Below are 15690 nucleotides of genomic sequence, written 5' to 3' on the forward strand. Positions count from 1 at the left end.
CCACATCTTAGTGTCATCAGCAAACTTGAACAGGGTGCTTTCTACCCCCTCATCCAAGTCACTGATGAAGATGTTGAACAGTGCGGGCCCGAGGGACTAGGAAACAAACCTGATGCTTATGTGCCCTGTGAATTCTCTGAGGATTTAATTCTGATCCCTCTTGCCTTGACCACATGTCTCTGTCACCACTGGGTTGGTTTCGACCTTCCAGCTGAATCCAGATTGCCCTGGATCAAACTCCTTCACTACAACTCCCAGTCCATTCCAGTTCTACTCTCTTTCAGCACACTACAGCAGTCCTAATATAATTAACTACATCAGTTAATTTAGGTAACCTCTCCCAATTTCCTTCTTCTCCCTACTTCCCCTTGGTTTTGGAAGGAAACTCCTTTTAAGGTGCCTGTACAAAAGCCAGGAGGTGGCTTTCAAAACTACTCTAATTAAAGTACCCCTCCCCACTACACATGTAGAACATGTAAACAAATGCCCTTGGTGTTGTCAATTTAAAATAAGCCACAACAGGAAAAGTATTCTTGCAGTGCTTCATGCCAAGGTGCTGGAAGAGCGGGCAATGTTTGCACTGATCAAATGGTTATCCTGGGATAACTGCAAATGCACAATACCTGTGGGGTAACTTACACTAGTGTTGTTTTTCTCAGGATAAGTCTAAACTGGGTTCTAGTAAGTAATGCGTTGCAGGGATCTCATTTTTGTACACAAGTGAAATTTGTCATCTTGTGTCCAAGCCCTTAGTTTGCCTTGTTACTTACCTTGCAATACCTAAAATAATAACAACTGTGATGTGTGGATCTGAAGACAACATATATGCATAGTCTGAGCAAGTGGGTACCCTTTACCTGCCCTGTTGTGTTAGAATTACCTTGGCCACTGGTTTGTTTTCCACGCTCATCTGCCATGCCTTGGTGTTGTAAGAATATTTAGGTGGATGGATGGTTCTCTGTGCAGAGGTCCATCTGACAGAACCACAATCTTTCACTGGGCTCCACCTCCCCTACACCCTGCCCCTTTTTTCTCAGGTGGTCATTCACTATTTTCTGCTGGCCTGGAGTGTGAGATATCTGTGGGGTCTCTGCCCAAACTCCACTGTGTTATTTATTCTCTTGTTCTTTGGGCTTGGTTTCTCCTGGTTGGTCCTGTTCTTGGCTGTACTTGTTGGATTACTCTACCTTTGTCTTCTTTCTGTCTCTCTCTCTCCTTCTTGGTTGTCATCCCCATTCCTTCCTACTGAGGACTCTGTATTTCTGAGATTATCCGGGCTTGTCTTGTTCTATGCTTCCCTGTCCCTTCCAGTCTTATTTCAGTCCATATAAACTAAAGCTTCTTTAAAGCCCCAAGTGTAGGAGATTGATCTGTGTATAATGAGGACCTAACTAAAAAAAGAGGGTTCCTTCCTCCTAACTGTTCGTCTCCCCCCCCAGGGACCCTAAATTCAAAAGAGAAGGAGGTATCTTTCTCCTGGCCTATATTGTCCCTTGATTCCATAATTCAAAGAAAACTGGAAAAAAAAAGGTTTGATTTTTTTCATAGATTGCTAGGGGCTGGAAGGGACCTCGCAGATCATCGGGTCCAGCCCAAAATTGGAGTTGTTCCCTACACAAGTCAAAGTTCTGTTAGGCTACCCCGTCCTGATTTACACCGTTTCTCTTTTTTCCCCTCCAGCATGCTAGGCAAATTTTTTTCTTTGCCTTGGCTGCCTAAGTTTATCCCAGACCCTAGTACCCGCAGTGGGACTGTCCTTTCCTCTTACTGCTTCATGGCCATTAGCCAGGACCTGGTCTTCTGTCTCCTGACCCTGGCTCCTGGGCTCTCAGGGAAGACCCCTATTACCCCACCATCCACTGCTACTTAACTCTCTAGACACTCTGGGGTGCTCCTGACTCAGGGCTTGTTGGGGTCCCAATGTTTCACAAGGTTTTGGTTGGAGAGGGTCCTCAGCTTTGCTGATCCCTTTCCTTGGTCCAGCTGCCTGGTCCCTGCTCCAGGAGATGATGAATGTTGTGCCTTCTTCAGCATCTCCCTTTAAATTGCCCTGTCTTCTCTCCAGGCCAATCAGAGCTGGCTCCCTGAGGCACATGTTGTTCAGCCCATTCCCCAGACTTCCCCGGACCTTGCTCTCTGGCACACCAGGGCTGTGCCATTTGTCTGGACTCATTCTGTTGGCTACAAAGGACCAGCTGACAGGATCATAATGAATTTTAATTTATTGTACAGGATGCAGAGTTACCAATAAAATCATAAACGCAAACTTTGAGTTATGAGGGGTACTGGCCACTTTAACACACACACACACACACACACACACACACACACGATGCAATGTTGGTATATACCTATCCGGGGTGCTAGAGTCTGCTGCTGATGGTCAGCTTCTTCCAGGGCAATGTCTTCTTCAGAAGGGTTGTCTTCTTGTCCTTCTGTCTCCAGTAGGTCGGTATGCTGGATGACAGGGATGCCGTTGACAGTCATGCTTCACTGCTTTTTATCTCTTTTTGGCAGATTTATGATCCCTCAGCATCATATTGGCTGCCCAATCTGGAGGTCGCTGTCCCACATGGGTCTTGAGTAGTGCATGAAAGCTGTTAGTTACAGTTACTGAGAGCTTCACCCAAATCCTGTAGTTTTGGCTTGACTTGATTGATTCAGTGGCTGTGTCCTTGCAGTTTTCAGATGGCTTAATTAGCTTAAAATGGCTTGTAGAGTAGAGTTTTGTGATGGTAAATTCCTGTGATTAGGCTATTGTCAGTTAATGGCCAGAGGCTCTTGCTTTGTCATTCATTTATCTATTGACTCATACCTGCATTCAATCAAGGGACCAGCCCAATATAGCAGATTTTATCATGTAACAATTACAATTTGAATGCAGTTTTTTGATAGTGGTCCAGGGTGTAACTTCATTCTACAGGGAGTACATTCCTTAAGGGTTTAAAAGCACAGAATATAAAATATAAAATGCCAAGGTAAGGATGAGACAGGTGAAATATAAAATTGCACTGTGAGAAATATATAAAAATGCAGTGTGAAGTAGTGAGGATCAGAGGCCACTGGGGACAATATGTGAGTTAGGTTAGATGCAGTAGACTGATTTAGCATAAACTTTAGACAGATATGGGAAGTTTGCTTTGGGAAATAGGTCTTAATCAAAGGGGGAATGTGTTCACCAAGATATATTTACAGTCATGCTTTCAATGCACCTTGGCTTTTCTTGTTCCTTACAGGCTTTGCTTTGAAGTGGATATTTTAGTTCTTCTGTTTTCTTTAGTGACATTTAACTCACTTGATATGTAGATGTAGTTTGTAGGTTTGTCCTACAGAAAGCCATTTCAGCTTTCTGGATTGCTCCAAGCCTTACCACACCCATGCAGTGAGTGTGCTATGTCTCTGCCAGTACTCAGAAGGAAAAAGAAATGCATGAAATGGGGGAGTGCAGGCAAGAAGGGGCTTCTTGTTATAATCCTAGTAAGTCCCCACCAGCTTGGCTGGCTGTGGGGGGGTCCAGCAGATGCCGAGGCACATAGGTACCCATATACAGATGTTGCTGTAAACGGTGACCATATCGGTACATAAGTAGATAGCTTCAAAAAAAAAGCCCTTGTCTGAAATATATCTAATCCTCTTCATAAAAATTCTTATCAAACCTGACTATGGAGGCGAAACAAGGTGAGAGCAGCTTCACTGTTTAGTAAAAGAGCTCTCATTAAATTAAGGACTGCGTGTTTTATCTGGATGTAAAGAGAAGTCTTACAGAGGTGTAGGTTGTCTTAGGTATTTGCCAGTTTTTGCTAGTGTAGCTAATTTACTTATGAATGCATCTCTGAATATTTAATCCTATTTCTTTATTTTATCTTTAGGCAAGCCGTATGGGTGTGGAAGCCGTCCTCGCCCTACTTGAGGCTACACCAGATACTCCTGCTTGTGTTGTGTCCCTGTCTGGAAACCAGGCTGTACGTCTGCCTTTAATGGAGTGTGTGCAGATGGTGAGTTCCTGGAGAAGTGCCACATTATAGTTCTTCATTAAGTACAACAGAATACTGTGTGTAACAATCAGTGGTCTGTTATCAGTTTTAACACATCATCAGAGATGAGTGGATCACTTAACTGTTCACTGTTCAGAATAATGAACTCTAGGAATGTTGTCTTTGAGTATAATTACTGTGGAGTTGTTTTAGGGGTAACCACTGACAAATACAATGCTTTGTTTCCTACCCCACTCCCCGACTTAGAAACTAGAGCTGTTTTTAAGTGAAATTTGAATTTTCCATATTGCACCTCAACTCTTTGACAACAAATTCTTTGTCCATCCATTTAAATCTGTTTTTTCCTCCAAAAATACTCAATGGCAATTCCAATTTAAACTTAAAAAATAAAATATACAATAAATCAGTTGTTATTCCATGCCCCTTGGTGATGCTCTTGTCATTGTCTCTGAAACATGATTGTCCTCTGAAGAAATGGCAATTAACATTTGCCAGAATGCTGATGTCTGGCATGTGACAAGAAAATGAATCAAGCATTAGCTTGTCCTGTCAGTATTTCAAGTTGAGGTGTTGCATCAGAACAGATTTGTTTACAAACTAACTTTGTTTTTAAACTGACCTTTTTAATTTTTTCATTTTATATAGACTCAAGAAGTACAGAAGGCAATGGATGAAGCAAGGTTTAAAGAGGCTGTGCAGCTTCGAGGAAGGTATGGCAAAGTAATTCACACCAGTGCACTTACTGTAGTGAAAACTGAACTGCTTTTCCTTCCTGTTAACACTGAGATGGTCATCTAGAAAAGTTCATAGCAACGGTTTCATATTCAAGGGTATGGAAAGTAAGCCAGTTATTAGCTACAGTTTTATTTAAGACATTTAATCCCAGCATAACTTTATATTCTAGCGAGAAAGGAGACATCTCTGATAACAAATTAAAATATCTACAATATATATTTACTTGTATGTGATTTTTGGAACTGTCTACATAGTTTTCCAGTGTGGATCCATTGCATATACTCCTCTAAGAGTAATATTAAATCTTTGAGAAGATAGAACAAGTACAATAATGAACACGATCTGGGAAAGTTAATATGAGAATTAGCATGATTATTGTTTCAAAGTGTTTAATGACAAAACACCTTTTGGCTATCAGTAACACTTACTAGCCTTCTGTAATGTAGTGAGTTTTATCATTTTCATTATTTTAAACATTTATTTTCAAATTAAATATGACTATATTAAATAGTAATAGAGGTACATTTAAATAAAGTAGATATTCACATTAATATTTTCAGTTTTCTTTCATATTTCCAGTTTTTAAAAATGTTGCATTTGTAATTATTTCATCTCTGTTCTGTTCTTAAATGTCTGAATTTGGAAAGTCACTATTTGGATAGAGTGAGTGACTGCTGGTTAATTGGTATAGTTCCTTATATGAGCCAGTATCTCCAGACAAACTTTCCAGAGAGTATGATATTTTTACTCTTTAAAAATGTCTTTCACTAGTCTCTGAAATTAGATACTTTGACTGAGTATATCCTCAATGATTCTTATATATATTCTTATATGGTTCAGTCCCAGGGCAGAGGCTGCCAGTCAGTGAGTTTGACATTCCAGTGTGGTTCCAGGGCTAAGGCCACCAATGGGCCCCATTCCTGGGACTGTACTGGAGACCCAGGGAATCACAGATGGGAGAACCCAGGCAGGCACCCCTGGGGCCTCTACGGGCCTGATCCTGCATGCCCCAGAAATTCCCCAGGTTTGGTCCCTTGACTGGGGTGGCTAGACTGCCTGCACTGTCTTGTCATAAAACAGTCTGCTACAATAAAGCAGAACAAAATGATACACATTTTTGGAAGTTGTGGCATGACAAGGCATTTGGACATCTGTGTGCTTGGCCTTTGTGCTGTCATAAAAAAAATACGGCAACAAAAAGATGATTTGTGTATTCTGATTAACTATATAGATATGGCAAATGGAAAGTAGCTGTCAAAGGCTTCTGTTAGAAGCCTTGAAATTGACCGAAGCTGGTTGGTCTGTTTCAGGGCTGATATTGAAAAGGACTGTTAATAGACTTGATTATTATGGAGCTGGTCAGTTTGGGGATTGTTAGTATCAGAGCTCTTAAAGTGTATTAATGATTCACATCACATTTGGATAAACTATTTATAAGTGCAAGATTTTGTTAGGTCTGTTTACTTAAATATACACTGTAATAGTAAAATATATGGCAACTCTAAATATATGAAATGTAATAATGTTTGACATTACATTTTTGTGTTCGTATAAAGCCTGACTATGCTGATGATTTTCCAGTCAGATACATTCAAGGCTAAAGGTGATTAGCAAAAGAAAAACAATCCTCCTTCCATTACTAAAAAGATCCCTTCTTATTTTAAAAGAGTTATGAACTGTATGTGCTTTATCACAAACCTTGTCTGATAGTAGGAAATATGGCACTAGAAGTAATACAAGCCCTTTGCTTCTTTCTAAATAACATTCTGTAAAATCCAAACAGTATAATGTGTTAGTGTTTAGTTGAAATATTATGTCCCAAATAAACCAATTTGTAATTGCATTAAAAATATGTGTATTCAGCATACTGAGATTAAATTATTTTGGAACTAATAAGGATTATGACAATACTGTCTTTCTAATGTTTTCTAATGCAAACATTATCTTTCCTTCTTAGGAGTTTTGAAAATAACCTTAAAACCTACAAATTATTGTCTCATAGAAAACAAGCTGCAGAGCTTCCAAAGGTAAGTTACATACTTTGGTTAATTAAATTAGCTATTGCATTTATTCATAGTATGTGTAGTAGACTTGCTGTGGAAAAACTTAACAAGTACATTTTAAAACAATGTACTCTTGAATTATCACATTTCTCTAGAAAGCTACCTTGTACAATATTTGGTATAATCAAATTAAACTTAAAAAATGACAGAGGCTTATAGGAGAGAACTTTAATTTTTATCTTAAAATTAGTAACAGTCTGGATAATGTTCTTCCTAGTAAATTCCTTCTGAAGGAACCTCTAACTTGGATATATTTCTTGTGTCTATTGCTTTAGAGAAGTGGTGTTCAATCTTTTGGCTCCGTGGGCCAGGTGTGGGGTCTGTCTGCAGGCCTGATCCCCTGTGGGGTCAGGGCTCAGGGTTGATCCCCATGCCACCTGGATCAAGCCCCATGTTCTGGGATTCCACCCTGTGCCACCACAGCCCTGTGTGCCTGGATTGGGCCCTGCATTGTTCCAACCCTGCACGTCCGATTTAGCACACAGGGTCAAACTATTCTCCCTCAGGGCTCCTTACAGGTGTGGAAACCTGGCTGGGGAATGGCAATGAACGCTGCTACCACTCCGCTGCTGCTAGATTTTCAGACCCATGGGGAGCTCTGCAGGTCAGATGACAGGGCTCTGGGGGCTTTCTGCCACATCGCATGGTCTCCCTATGCTCCTATCCCCACTGCATCAAGCAGTCTCCCCCAGATTGGGGCTGGATTTGGAGGCAGAGATGGAGCTGCAACTGCTCCAAAATGTACTCAAATCCAATATGAGGTTAAATGGGGAAAAAACTTCATTTTGGATTGAAGGAAAAACAGTAATAAGAAGCATTAGTTCTTACATACTACAGCAGGGGTGCTCAAGGCACAGGATCCTTAAGACATCCCTCCATTAATTATATTCTTTACATGGAACTATAGTCTATATATAGAAAATTATAACATTTATAATTTTTGATGTGTAGAATCTAATTATTGGAGAAGGTTGTATTAAATTCAAAGTCATCTTGTAAGTAAAGATGGCATGCTTTCTCTGTTTCATGGCAGGGAAAGAAGCAGGGAGGAAATCAGACACAAATATACCTGAAAACCTTAGCAGGAGGGGAGAGGAGACTGGGTAGTAAATATATCACTGTATTTTCCCAGTGGCAATGAATTCTTCAGGAATTCATTGGGTAGAATCAGTGAGCAGTAGCTGTCTCTACCAAGTGGGATCTGGTCTGATCATCCATTGTGACTAACATTAGCTGCAAACTGAGCCCCCTTCCCCCCATTTGGATATTGGTCACATACGAATCTTGAGTTCTGCATTTTTAGGAAATGTTTGTTTAAAATGTTCACCAAACATTTTATGCAATCCAATTCGAGCCTGCATGATGTTTATTAGCAGTATATTTTGAGTATTCTCCTTTTGTTAGTGTTTTACGGAGCGTGGCTTCTCAATTAAGTTAAATTCAATTGTTTGTTCTTCCTGACTGGATGACTTACACTTTTCAAACTGGACAAACGGTGAAAAATCATAGAAAAATAGGACTGGAAGGAACCTCGGAAGGTCATCTGGTCTGAGTCCCTACTCAAGGCAAATTCATTCCTGTGTAAGCCATCTCAGATAGATGTTTATCTAACCTGCATTTAAGAACTTCCAGCGACAGAGATGCCACAAACTTCTCTTTCAGCTAATCTGTTCCAGTGCTTAATCTTCCTCATAACTGGAAAGTTCTCCCTAATATCTAACACTGGAGTAATTTAAGCCCATTATTTCTCCTCCTGTTTCCTATGCATACAAAGAACAATTGCTTGTCATTCACTTTACAACAAAACTTTTTGTATTTGAAAATTGTTATCAAATCCTCCCTCCGTTTTCTTTTCTCTTCTCCAAACTAAATAATCCTGGTTCCTTCAGACTCCTTATAAATCATGTTTCCTAGAACTCCACTTACTTCTATTGTTCTGCTGTGGCCTCTTTTGTCCACTTTGTTGTTGAAATAAGGCGCCCCGAACTGAATGCAGTATTTCAGGTAAAGCCTCACCAGTGCTGAATAGAGTAAAATAATCACTTCTTGTGACATACATGTGACAGTTCTGTAAGTATTATTTGCCAGTATGTTAATAATGTTTTTTTCTGCAACACTATTACCCTTTCAAAATATGCAGTATTATATTCATCTTGCGGTCCTCTCTATACCCAGCTCCTAGTTCTTCTCCATTTTGTATTTGGATATTTGATTGTTCCTTCCTATGTGTAGTACTTTGCCCTTGTTTTAAATAAATTTCATCTGATACTTTCAAATTATTTTTCCAGTTGATCAAGGTACTCTTCTCTACTTAAGCTTTCTTGTTTTAAATATTCCACAATCTTGATACAACCTTTCCATAGCATTGGTTTTGTTTTTGTTTTATTCTGTACAACAGGGAAATAGTGCTCTTAATTCCCTTTTTGCTTTTTTTCCTTCTTTGCCTATCTTTTCCTTTTTCCACTAAATTTTGTTTAGTTAAATTATAAGCTTGTCCAAAATTAAAACCAATGCAATTTTATTTAAAAGTTTGAACATGAAGTCTGTAGGATTGAAACAAAACCTTTACAGTAGTGTCTTGAAAAATGGTGGTGATAGAGCAATAAACTTTCTAACAGATTTATTGCTAAGACAAAATACTGAGCTAAAGAAAATATTGAGAAATCTTTAAAAAATAAGAAAATATATAGGAACATTCAGAAAGATAATAGCATGAGACACGGTAAAGGAAATTTTAAGTTTTATGGGGAAAAAATTTAAACTAGACATGTTCTTTTAAAAGTAGGTACATATTAAATGACAGGAAAAATAGGACAGTGTGGGTGCATATACACAAGACATTTTACCCCAAAGTAGTGTAGTTTACTGCATAGTAAGCATGTGCGTCTACACGTATACATGCTTACTGTGCAGTAAGCCTCAATAAGCATGAGCAAATTTGTTACCTGCAGATGCAAGTATAAAATTTACTTGCAGTTACTAACTGCTCGGTAGTGCTCATGTAGACATATGCTCAGCAGCAAGGAGCTCTAAGTGTTTGTGTGTGTGTATAGTGATTTTATATATATAAAAGAAAGAATCCACAGCGCTGACAATGAACTCTGTGTAACTCATTGAGGAAAGTGTTTTTAATTTCAGATTTGGTTAAGAATTGGCTTAATGCATCTGGACAGTACATACAGATAGTGCTTTTTTCAAGATTCTCTCTTTAATTAATCATCCAAGAAGAACAGAATGTACTCATCTTGTAAATCTGCCTATAGTTGGTTTATTCAAAAACTCATAAGCTATGTAAATAAGGCCATTCACCCTAACAGCTAGAACCTGTTTCACTTCACTCACCCAACCATAGATGGTTAAGTGCTATTTGAGCACACAAAAGTGAAGCTGAATGTAGCCCTAGGCTGCGTCCACATGAATGCAGACTTTTTTTTTTCCCCGGGGACAAGTAGCAGTGATACAAGGTGGGGAGACGTTATGGCCATGTCCAGACGAACATGGACATGTGGTATGTCATGCTGCAGACCCAGCTTCAGCGCCATACACCTCACATGCAGGCATTCCCTGTGCATCCCAGGGTCAAGCTCGCTTCCCCCCCGCCAAAAAAAACCAAACTAAAACAAAACAGCACAATACAGGTAGAGCTGTTCCAATTAAAGTGCCCACAAGGTATGTCACTGCTGCTTGTCCTTGGGGGATGCCCATGCCATGTGTCCTGGTACACATCAGGTTACCTCAGATGGGATAGGGAAGGCTGGCGCCAGCCATTGTGCTGACTCCAGCAGCATTACCTGGGGGCCTTGGGGAGCTGCAGCTGTGGCACTCCTGTAGCTGGGAGCCTGGCTGGCAGCTGGAGTGTAGCTCCGGCCTGCCAGGCTTCGGTGTTGGGTGGTGTACACTGCCGCCACGTATGCCTCCTCGATTTTTTTGGCATGGGTTTTTTTGACCCCAGGACGCTCAAGGAATGCATGTGTGGTGAGTGGAGCTACAGATCAGTCTGCATTGCCACATACCACATATCTGTGCTTCTCTGGATGCGGCCATAATGTCCAAAACATAAATTACTACTGCTATTTACTAGTAGCATGGTTGTAAAAGAAATGTAGAGACATTAACTGTAGTGTACAATGTGTATGGATCTCTGTGTTGGATCCATCTTAAGGTCTGGGCATCTTTACATATGATCTGGGATGGGTGGGGAGAGGGGAAGGCGCTTTAATGAAAAAATATTATTTCCCATTATTAATGTTTATCTTACTTTACTAAAAGCGTGTCCTCTGTTAACCTGTGGTTAACACATGAATTAACTATCCAATGTTGCATCCATTTCTTTGGCAATTACTATGATGCCACCATTCACCATTCTGACTTTACTGTAGAAATGACATGATCTGGGAAGAGAGGAAAAAAGCTTTACACAAAAGCTGTTAATTCCCGTCATTAGGACATATTATAAACACAGTGTAGATAGAGTTGTCTAAATCTGATCTCTGAACCGGTATCCCGTTGTGAAAGATTCTGTATATTATTCTAACTACTGCTCTCTTGCCTGCAGCTATAAAAATTGGCTGGCATTTTAATTTAAAGCTGATGTCTATTTTGTTCCATGAGTCAGCTAATAACGCATACTTGGTCATTATTCTGCCAGACCTCCACTTGTCACTTCCTCATTTTCACTCTGACTGTTCTGATAATATCTTCAAGAAAAAAAACTTATTTTTCTTGCTTGCAAGAGAGCTAAAATAGCAGAAGCTGAATAATTTGATCTACTGGTCAAAGTGTTTCTTCTGGTAAAAAAATAAAAATAAAAAAAAAATTTAGAAAAATTAGATTGTTTTTACTGATAATCCATGTGTAGCTTTTTAAAATTTGAAAGTAATGCATTGAAACTTTGTACTCACTTGAATCTAGAACAGCTTTAGCTCTTTGGAGAGCTGCTTTACATCTTTCTGATGTTAAATTTCTGTTTGCTATTAAATCTCTGTTAATCATTAAGCGTGTCTTCTCTTCTCTTGCAGAGTAATTTTAATGTGGCAGTTTTAAATGTAGGTGCCCCTGCAGCTGGGATGAATGCTGCTGTGAGGTCTGCGGTGAGAGTTGGCATAACTGAAGGACACAAAATGTTTGCTATCAATGATGGATTTGAAGGTTTTGCTAAGGGGCAGGTTAGTATTAAAAAAAATAGTTAATATAGTTATGCACTGTTTCTTTTTTATATTGTTGTCTTATTTCTAGTAGAAATACTTCTGTAAGAAGCCACAGATAACTATTTCCAAGTGCTTTTTAATATAGTTGATAACTTAGCAAGCCAGACTTAATCAACTCAAATAGAATTGTTTGTCTTGGATATACATGTGGTGTATACACATGATGCATTTACCCTGGAGTAACTTATTTCAGATTTTTAAAATTTAAATTATGCCTGTGGCCAGAGCAGAAATGCAACAAAAAACTTTCCAGAGATAGCTGCCTACAGCAGATGCTATTACTGTGCCTCACTGCTAGGTTGGACCCAAGAATTCATTGGGTCTGCAGCTAATTTTACATGTATACACTTTTGCGGATAGATTGAACATCTGCAATCGAGGATTCCTCATTCAAATATTCTTGTAAGGTTATTCTCATCTTGATATAGATTAACCAGGTCTGAATGTTTTAGGCCCTTGAATATTTCGGGTGGAAGGTATTTCCATTTTCACTATTTCATTTGTGCCCTGTTATCATCCACATCTCTTTAATAGAACAGGCTACACTAACGGCAAACAGTTGCCGAGACTTCTGACATGCTTTGTTTTTAAAACTGATGGACTTCTTTTTAGAAAAAAGATGGCAAACTCTTTAAGTTATCTCCTTTTCCCCATTTCACATATCAGTGTACCTGAGCTCCCAGAGATAAATTTCCACTTATAATTTCCACTTCCTAGGTAAACCAGAGAGTTTTACAAGAGAATGACAAATTGTTTCTTCTCTTGAAGGTATAAAATCCTAAGCTTGAGACCCGTTTTTGAATTCTTAAATTTCATTGCAGTTAGGCTTAAGGGATGGGATGACATAGAAAGGACCAGAACCAGAAGTTGAGGTAAAATATGGAAATGGTGGCCTTGAGGAAGAAAAAACAATCAGCTTAGTAGAGCTCAGGGTGGGAAATTGTTAAAAAAAAGGGTAGAACTTCAATGGAGCTTAACTTAACCTACAGTCTCGTATCAAGAGGCTTTCTTGCCAAGCTCCTGGCACTGCGACACTTGCAGTTGTATAAGCAGTGAAATAAGTGTCAGCGCTGAGAAAATAGGGATGGCGTGCTTTTGAACTAAGACACATCAGAGGTGCTTTAATTCAAAACTGCACCACCGCCATTTTCTGCAAGCCAATGCGCATTATGCCACATATAACTGCAGGCGGGGCAGCATAGTTCACCTCGGCTTGCACGTGGAGCAGACTGGATTAACTGAGTCTGCTTGGAAATGGCAGATCTCCAGCCTGTCGTGGGACACAAAATTATGTGTATAATTATGTGTATTCGAAAAGGTTTATATTAAATACAGCTGCTGCCTGATAAAAGATGTAGGGACTGGAAAGTTACTTTACAGTGTCTCTTCTTTAATTTTCATTCATAGATAAAGACAATCAGCTGGGGAGATGTTGGAGGCTGGACTGGCCAGGGAGGATCAATTCTCGGCACAAAACGGTAATGTAAAAAATGTTGTTGGCATTCATTTTATGCAAGTAGAGCAACAGTGGTCAAAAACTAGCAAACTGTTTATCTTTACTGTGGAGGCAGATATTGATGTACTTTCTTTTTTGTGCTTTAAGAATTTCTTGTACATCTGCTTTCTATGTATCTGTTCATAGCATCTGATGAAGTGCATTTGGGTTCATGAAAGCTTCTGCTCTCTACACATAATATTTAATTAGTAAAAGTGCATAACTACCCTACCTTCTGACTGACTTCAGACTACATGGCTATAACTACCTTTCTTTCTTTAGCATTCAAGATTATTCAGATCAGTATTTTGTGATACTGATATGCCCTTACTAAATAGTCTCTTTTAGCAAATCATTGTTTTAAGAGACTTGAGACTATTATTACTGGTATTTGCTAGTAGCATGGTTGTAGAAGAAACCTAGAGACTTACACTATAGTGTACAATGTGTATGGACCCCTCTGTTGGGTCCTTCATAAGGTCTTCCTGGGCATCTTTACATGTGCTCTGGGGTGAGGGGGTCAGCATTTTAATTAGAGTGGCTCTCAAGAGCCGTTCTAATTAGATCTCCCCCAGCATCTCATGTATTCAGTGTCCTGTGCTTAAAAATGGCAGCGGGGGTGCTTTAACTATAGCTTATTCAACAAGCTTTAAATTTTGAAGCACGGGGATGCTGAATACACATGACACCAAGGCTGTTGAAGTGTGCTTATTAGATTAATCGAGTCTGCTCTGATGTGCTGATTAGCACATGTTGGAGCAGGTATCAGGCACGTGTATAGGTGCCCCCTGTGCCTGTACAGAGAAGCCTGCAGAACCTCAGGTTTTTATAGCTCAAGATGCTTCTTCAGTCTATTTATCACAGCATTTGAAGTGAGGTATCACTTTGCTGATTACTCTGTTTGTCTCCATCATGTTACCACTGGGGACAGTGAGAGAAAAGCAAACAAGAATAATGTTATTTGGAATTTAACAGAACACAGCACAAAACATATTTAAAGGCTAACTTAATATAAATATGGGGTTAATGGTGAATTTCCAAAAAAAAGTGTGCCCTTACTTTTTATTATTATATGATGTAACCAGTTCACTATATAGAATCACAGCTATGATTCCTTAGAGAGTGAATAAAATGCAGAATGTTTCACTGCCTGCTGACACTTTACCTATTTGTTTGGTAGGCTGGTTGGTTGTTAGCGAAATCTATAGATTTTTGACCTCTTCCCTTGATTTAATTATTTTCAGAACCCTTCCTGCAAAGTATTTGGAGAAGATTGCTGATCAGATGCGCACTTATAACATCAATGCCCTTATGGTTATTGGTGGATTTGAGGTACATTGCCTGGTTGATATGTTAATGTATCCTGTAGGGATGGTGTCTTGCATATACAAAGGATTTTTTAACCATCAAACTTTTCTTTTTCACATAACTAACTTTTTTGTAGTGAATTTTGATATGTGTATCTGACATAAGGGCTTTTGGGGATTAGAAGTTTTAGAATTATTAGTTTGTCTACTTTACTCTAGAGTTCAAAGTGCATAACAGGATGAATTTTTCCATAGTCAAAAATTAGGTAGCAGGATAACGGAGATTTTTCCAGTAGGCACTTTTGAATATCACTCTATCCAAAAATATAGTAAGAACCACACTTACAGTGTTTTTAAGCCACACTAACTCATATACACAGTACACTTTGATATATTGTAACTTCAGTGTGAATAACCTAGACATACTTTTATTCTAAGAGACAATGGCCACAAACAGGCGTTCATTGCTATCAGTTGAAAGCTTTTGGGAAAGGGAGCATACAGGCATTCAGTTTGCAATTGTCCCTGCGTCCCTGCTCTCCTCACCTTCACCAGGTTGGGGTGCCCCCAGTCTGGGGATGGTGTGGGGAGAAGTGTCTGATTCATTTCTTCTAGTTCCTAGCAGGTAGTAGAGCAGAACCGCACATGTCCCCAGACAAGGGAAACCCAGGCTTGGGGAATGGGCGCTATACTGCCTGTGTGTAGGCCTATCTAGGAGGGTACTTAAGCAGCACAGCAAAGCCCTCTACCTGCTTGTGGTCTAAGGAGCAGGAATGGAGCATGCAAGAGCTGCTCCTCTGCTCAGTTCTTGGTGCCTGGGAGCCAAGTGGACTGAGCAAAGCTTCCTCCCGTACCCTCCCACTCTCAGACTACAGACCCCTGTCAAGG

General features: G+C 39.6%; 1 protein-coding gene across 5 annotated transcripts in view; it reads left to right on the forward strand.

Annotated features, from left to right (window-relative positions):
- PFKP (phosphofructokinase, platelet) overlaps positions 1 to 15690 on the forward strand; it is an 86590-nt gene that overhangs the window by 47583 nt on the left and 23317 nt on the right. For all 5 annotated transcript variants that reach the window (XM_019530823.1, XM_019530848.1, XM_019530814.1 and 2 more), the window contains exons 10-15: positions 3870 to 3995; positions 4641 to 4705; positions 6688 to 6757; positions 11812 to 11958; positions 13408 to 13478; positions 14740 to 14827. In XM_019530823.1, coding sequence (XP_019386368.1) covers positions 3870 to 3995; positions 4641 to 4705; positions 6688 to 6757; positions 11812 to 11958; positions 13408 to 13478; positions 14740 to 14827 — 567 coding nt within the window. The remainder of the gene's footprint in view (positions 1 to 3869; positions 3996 to 4640; positions 4706 to 6687; positions 6758 to 11811; positions 11959 to 13407; positions 13479 to 14739; positions 14828 to 15690) is intronic.

This window comes from Crocodylus porosus, unplaced genomic scaffold, assembly GCF_001723895.1.
Source record: "Crocodylus porosus isolate Cpor-Errol unplaced genomic scaffold, CroPor_comp1, whole genome shotgun sequence".
Classification (NCBI taxonomy): domain Eukaryota; kingdom Metazoa; phylum Chordata; order Crocodylia; family Crocodylidae; genus Crocodylus; species Crocodylus porosus.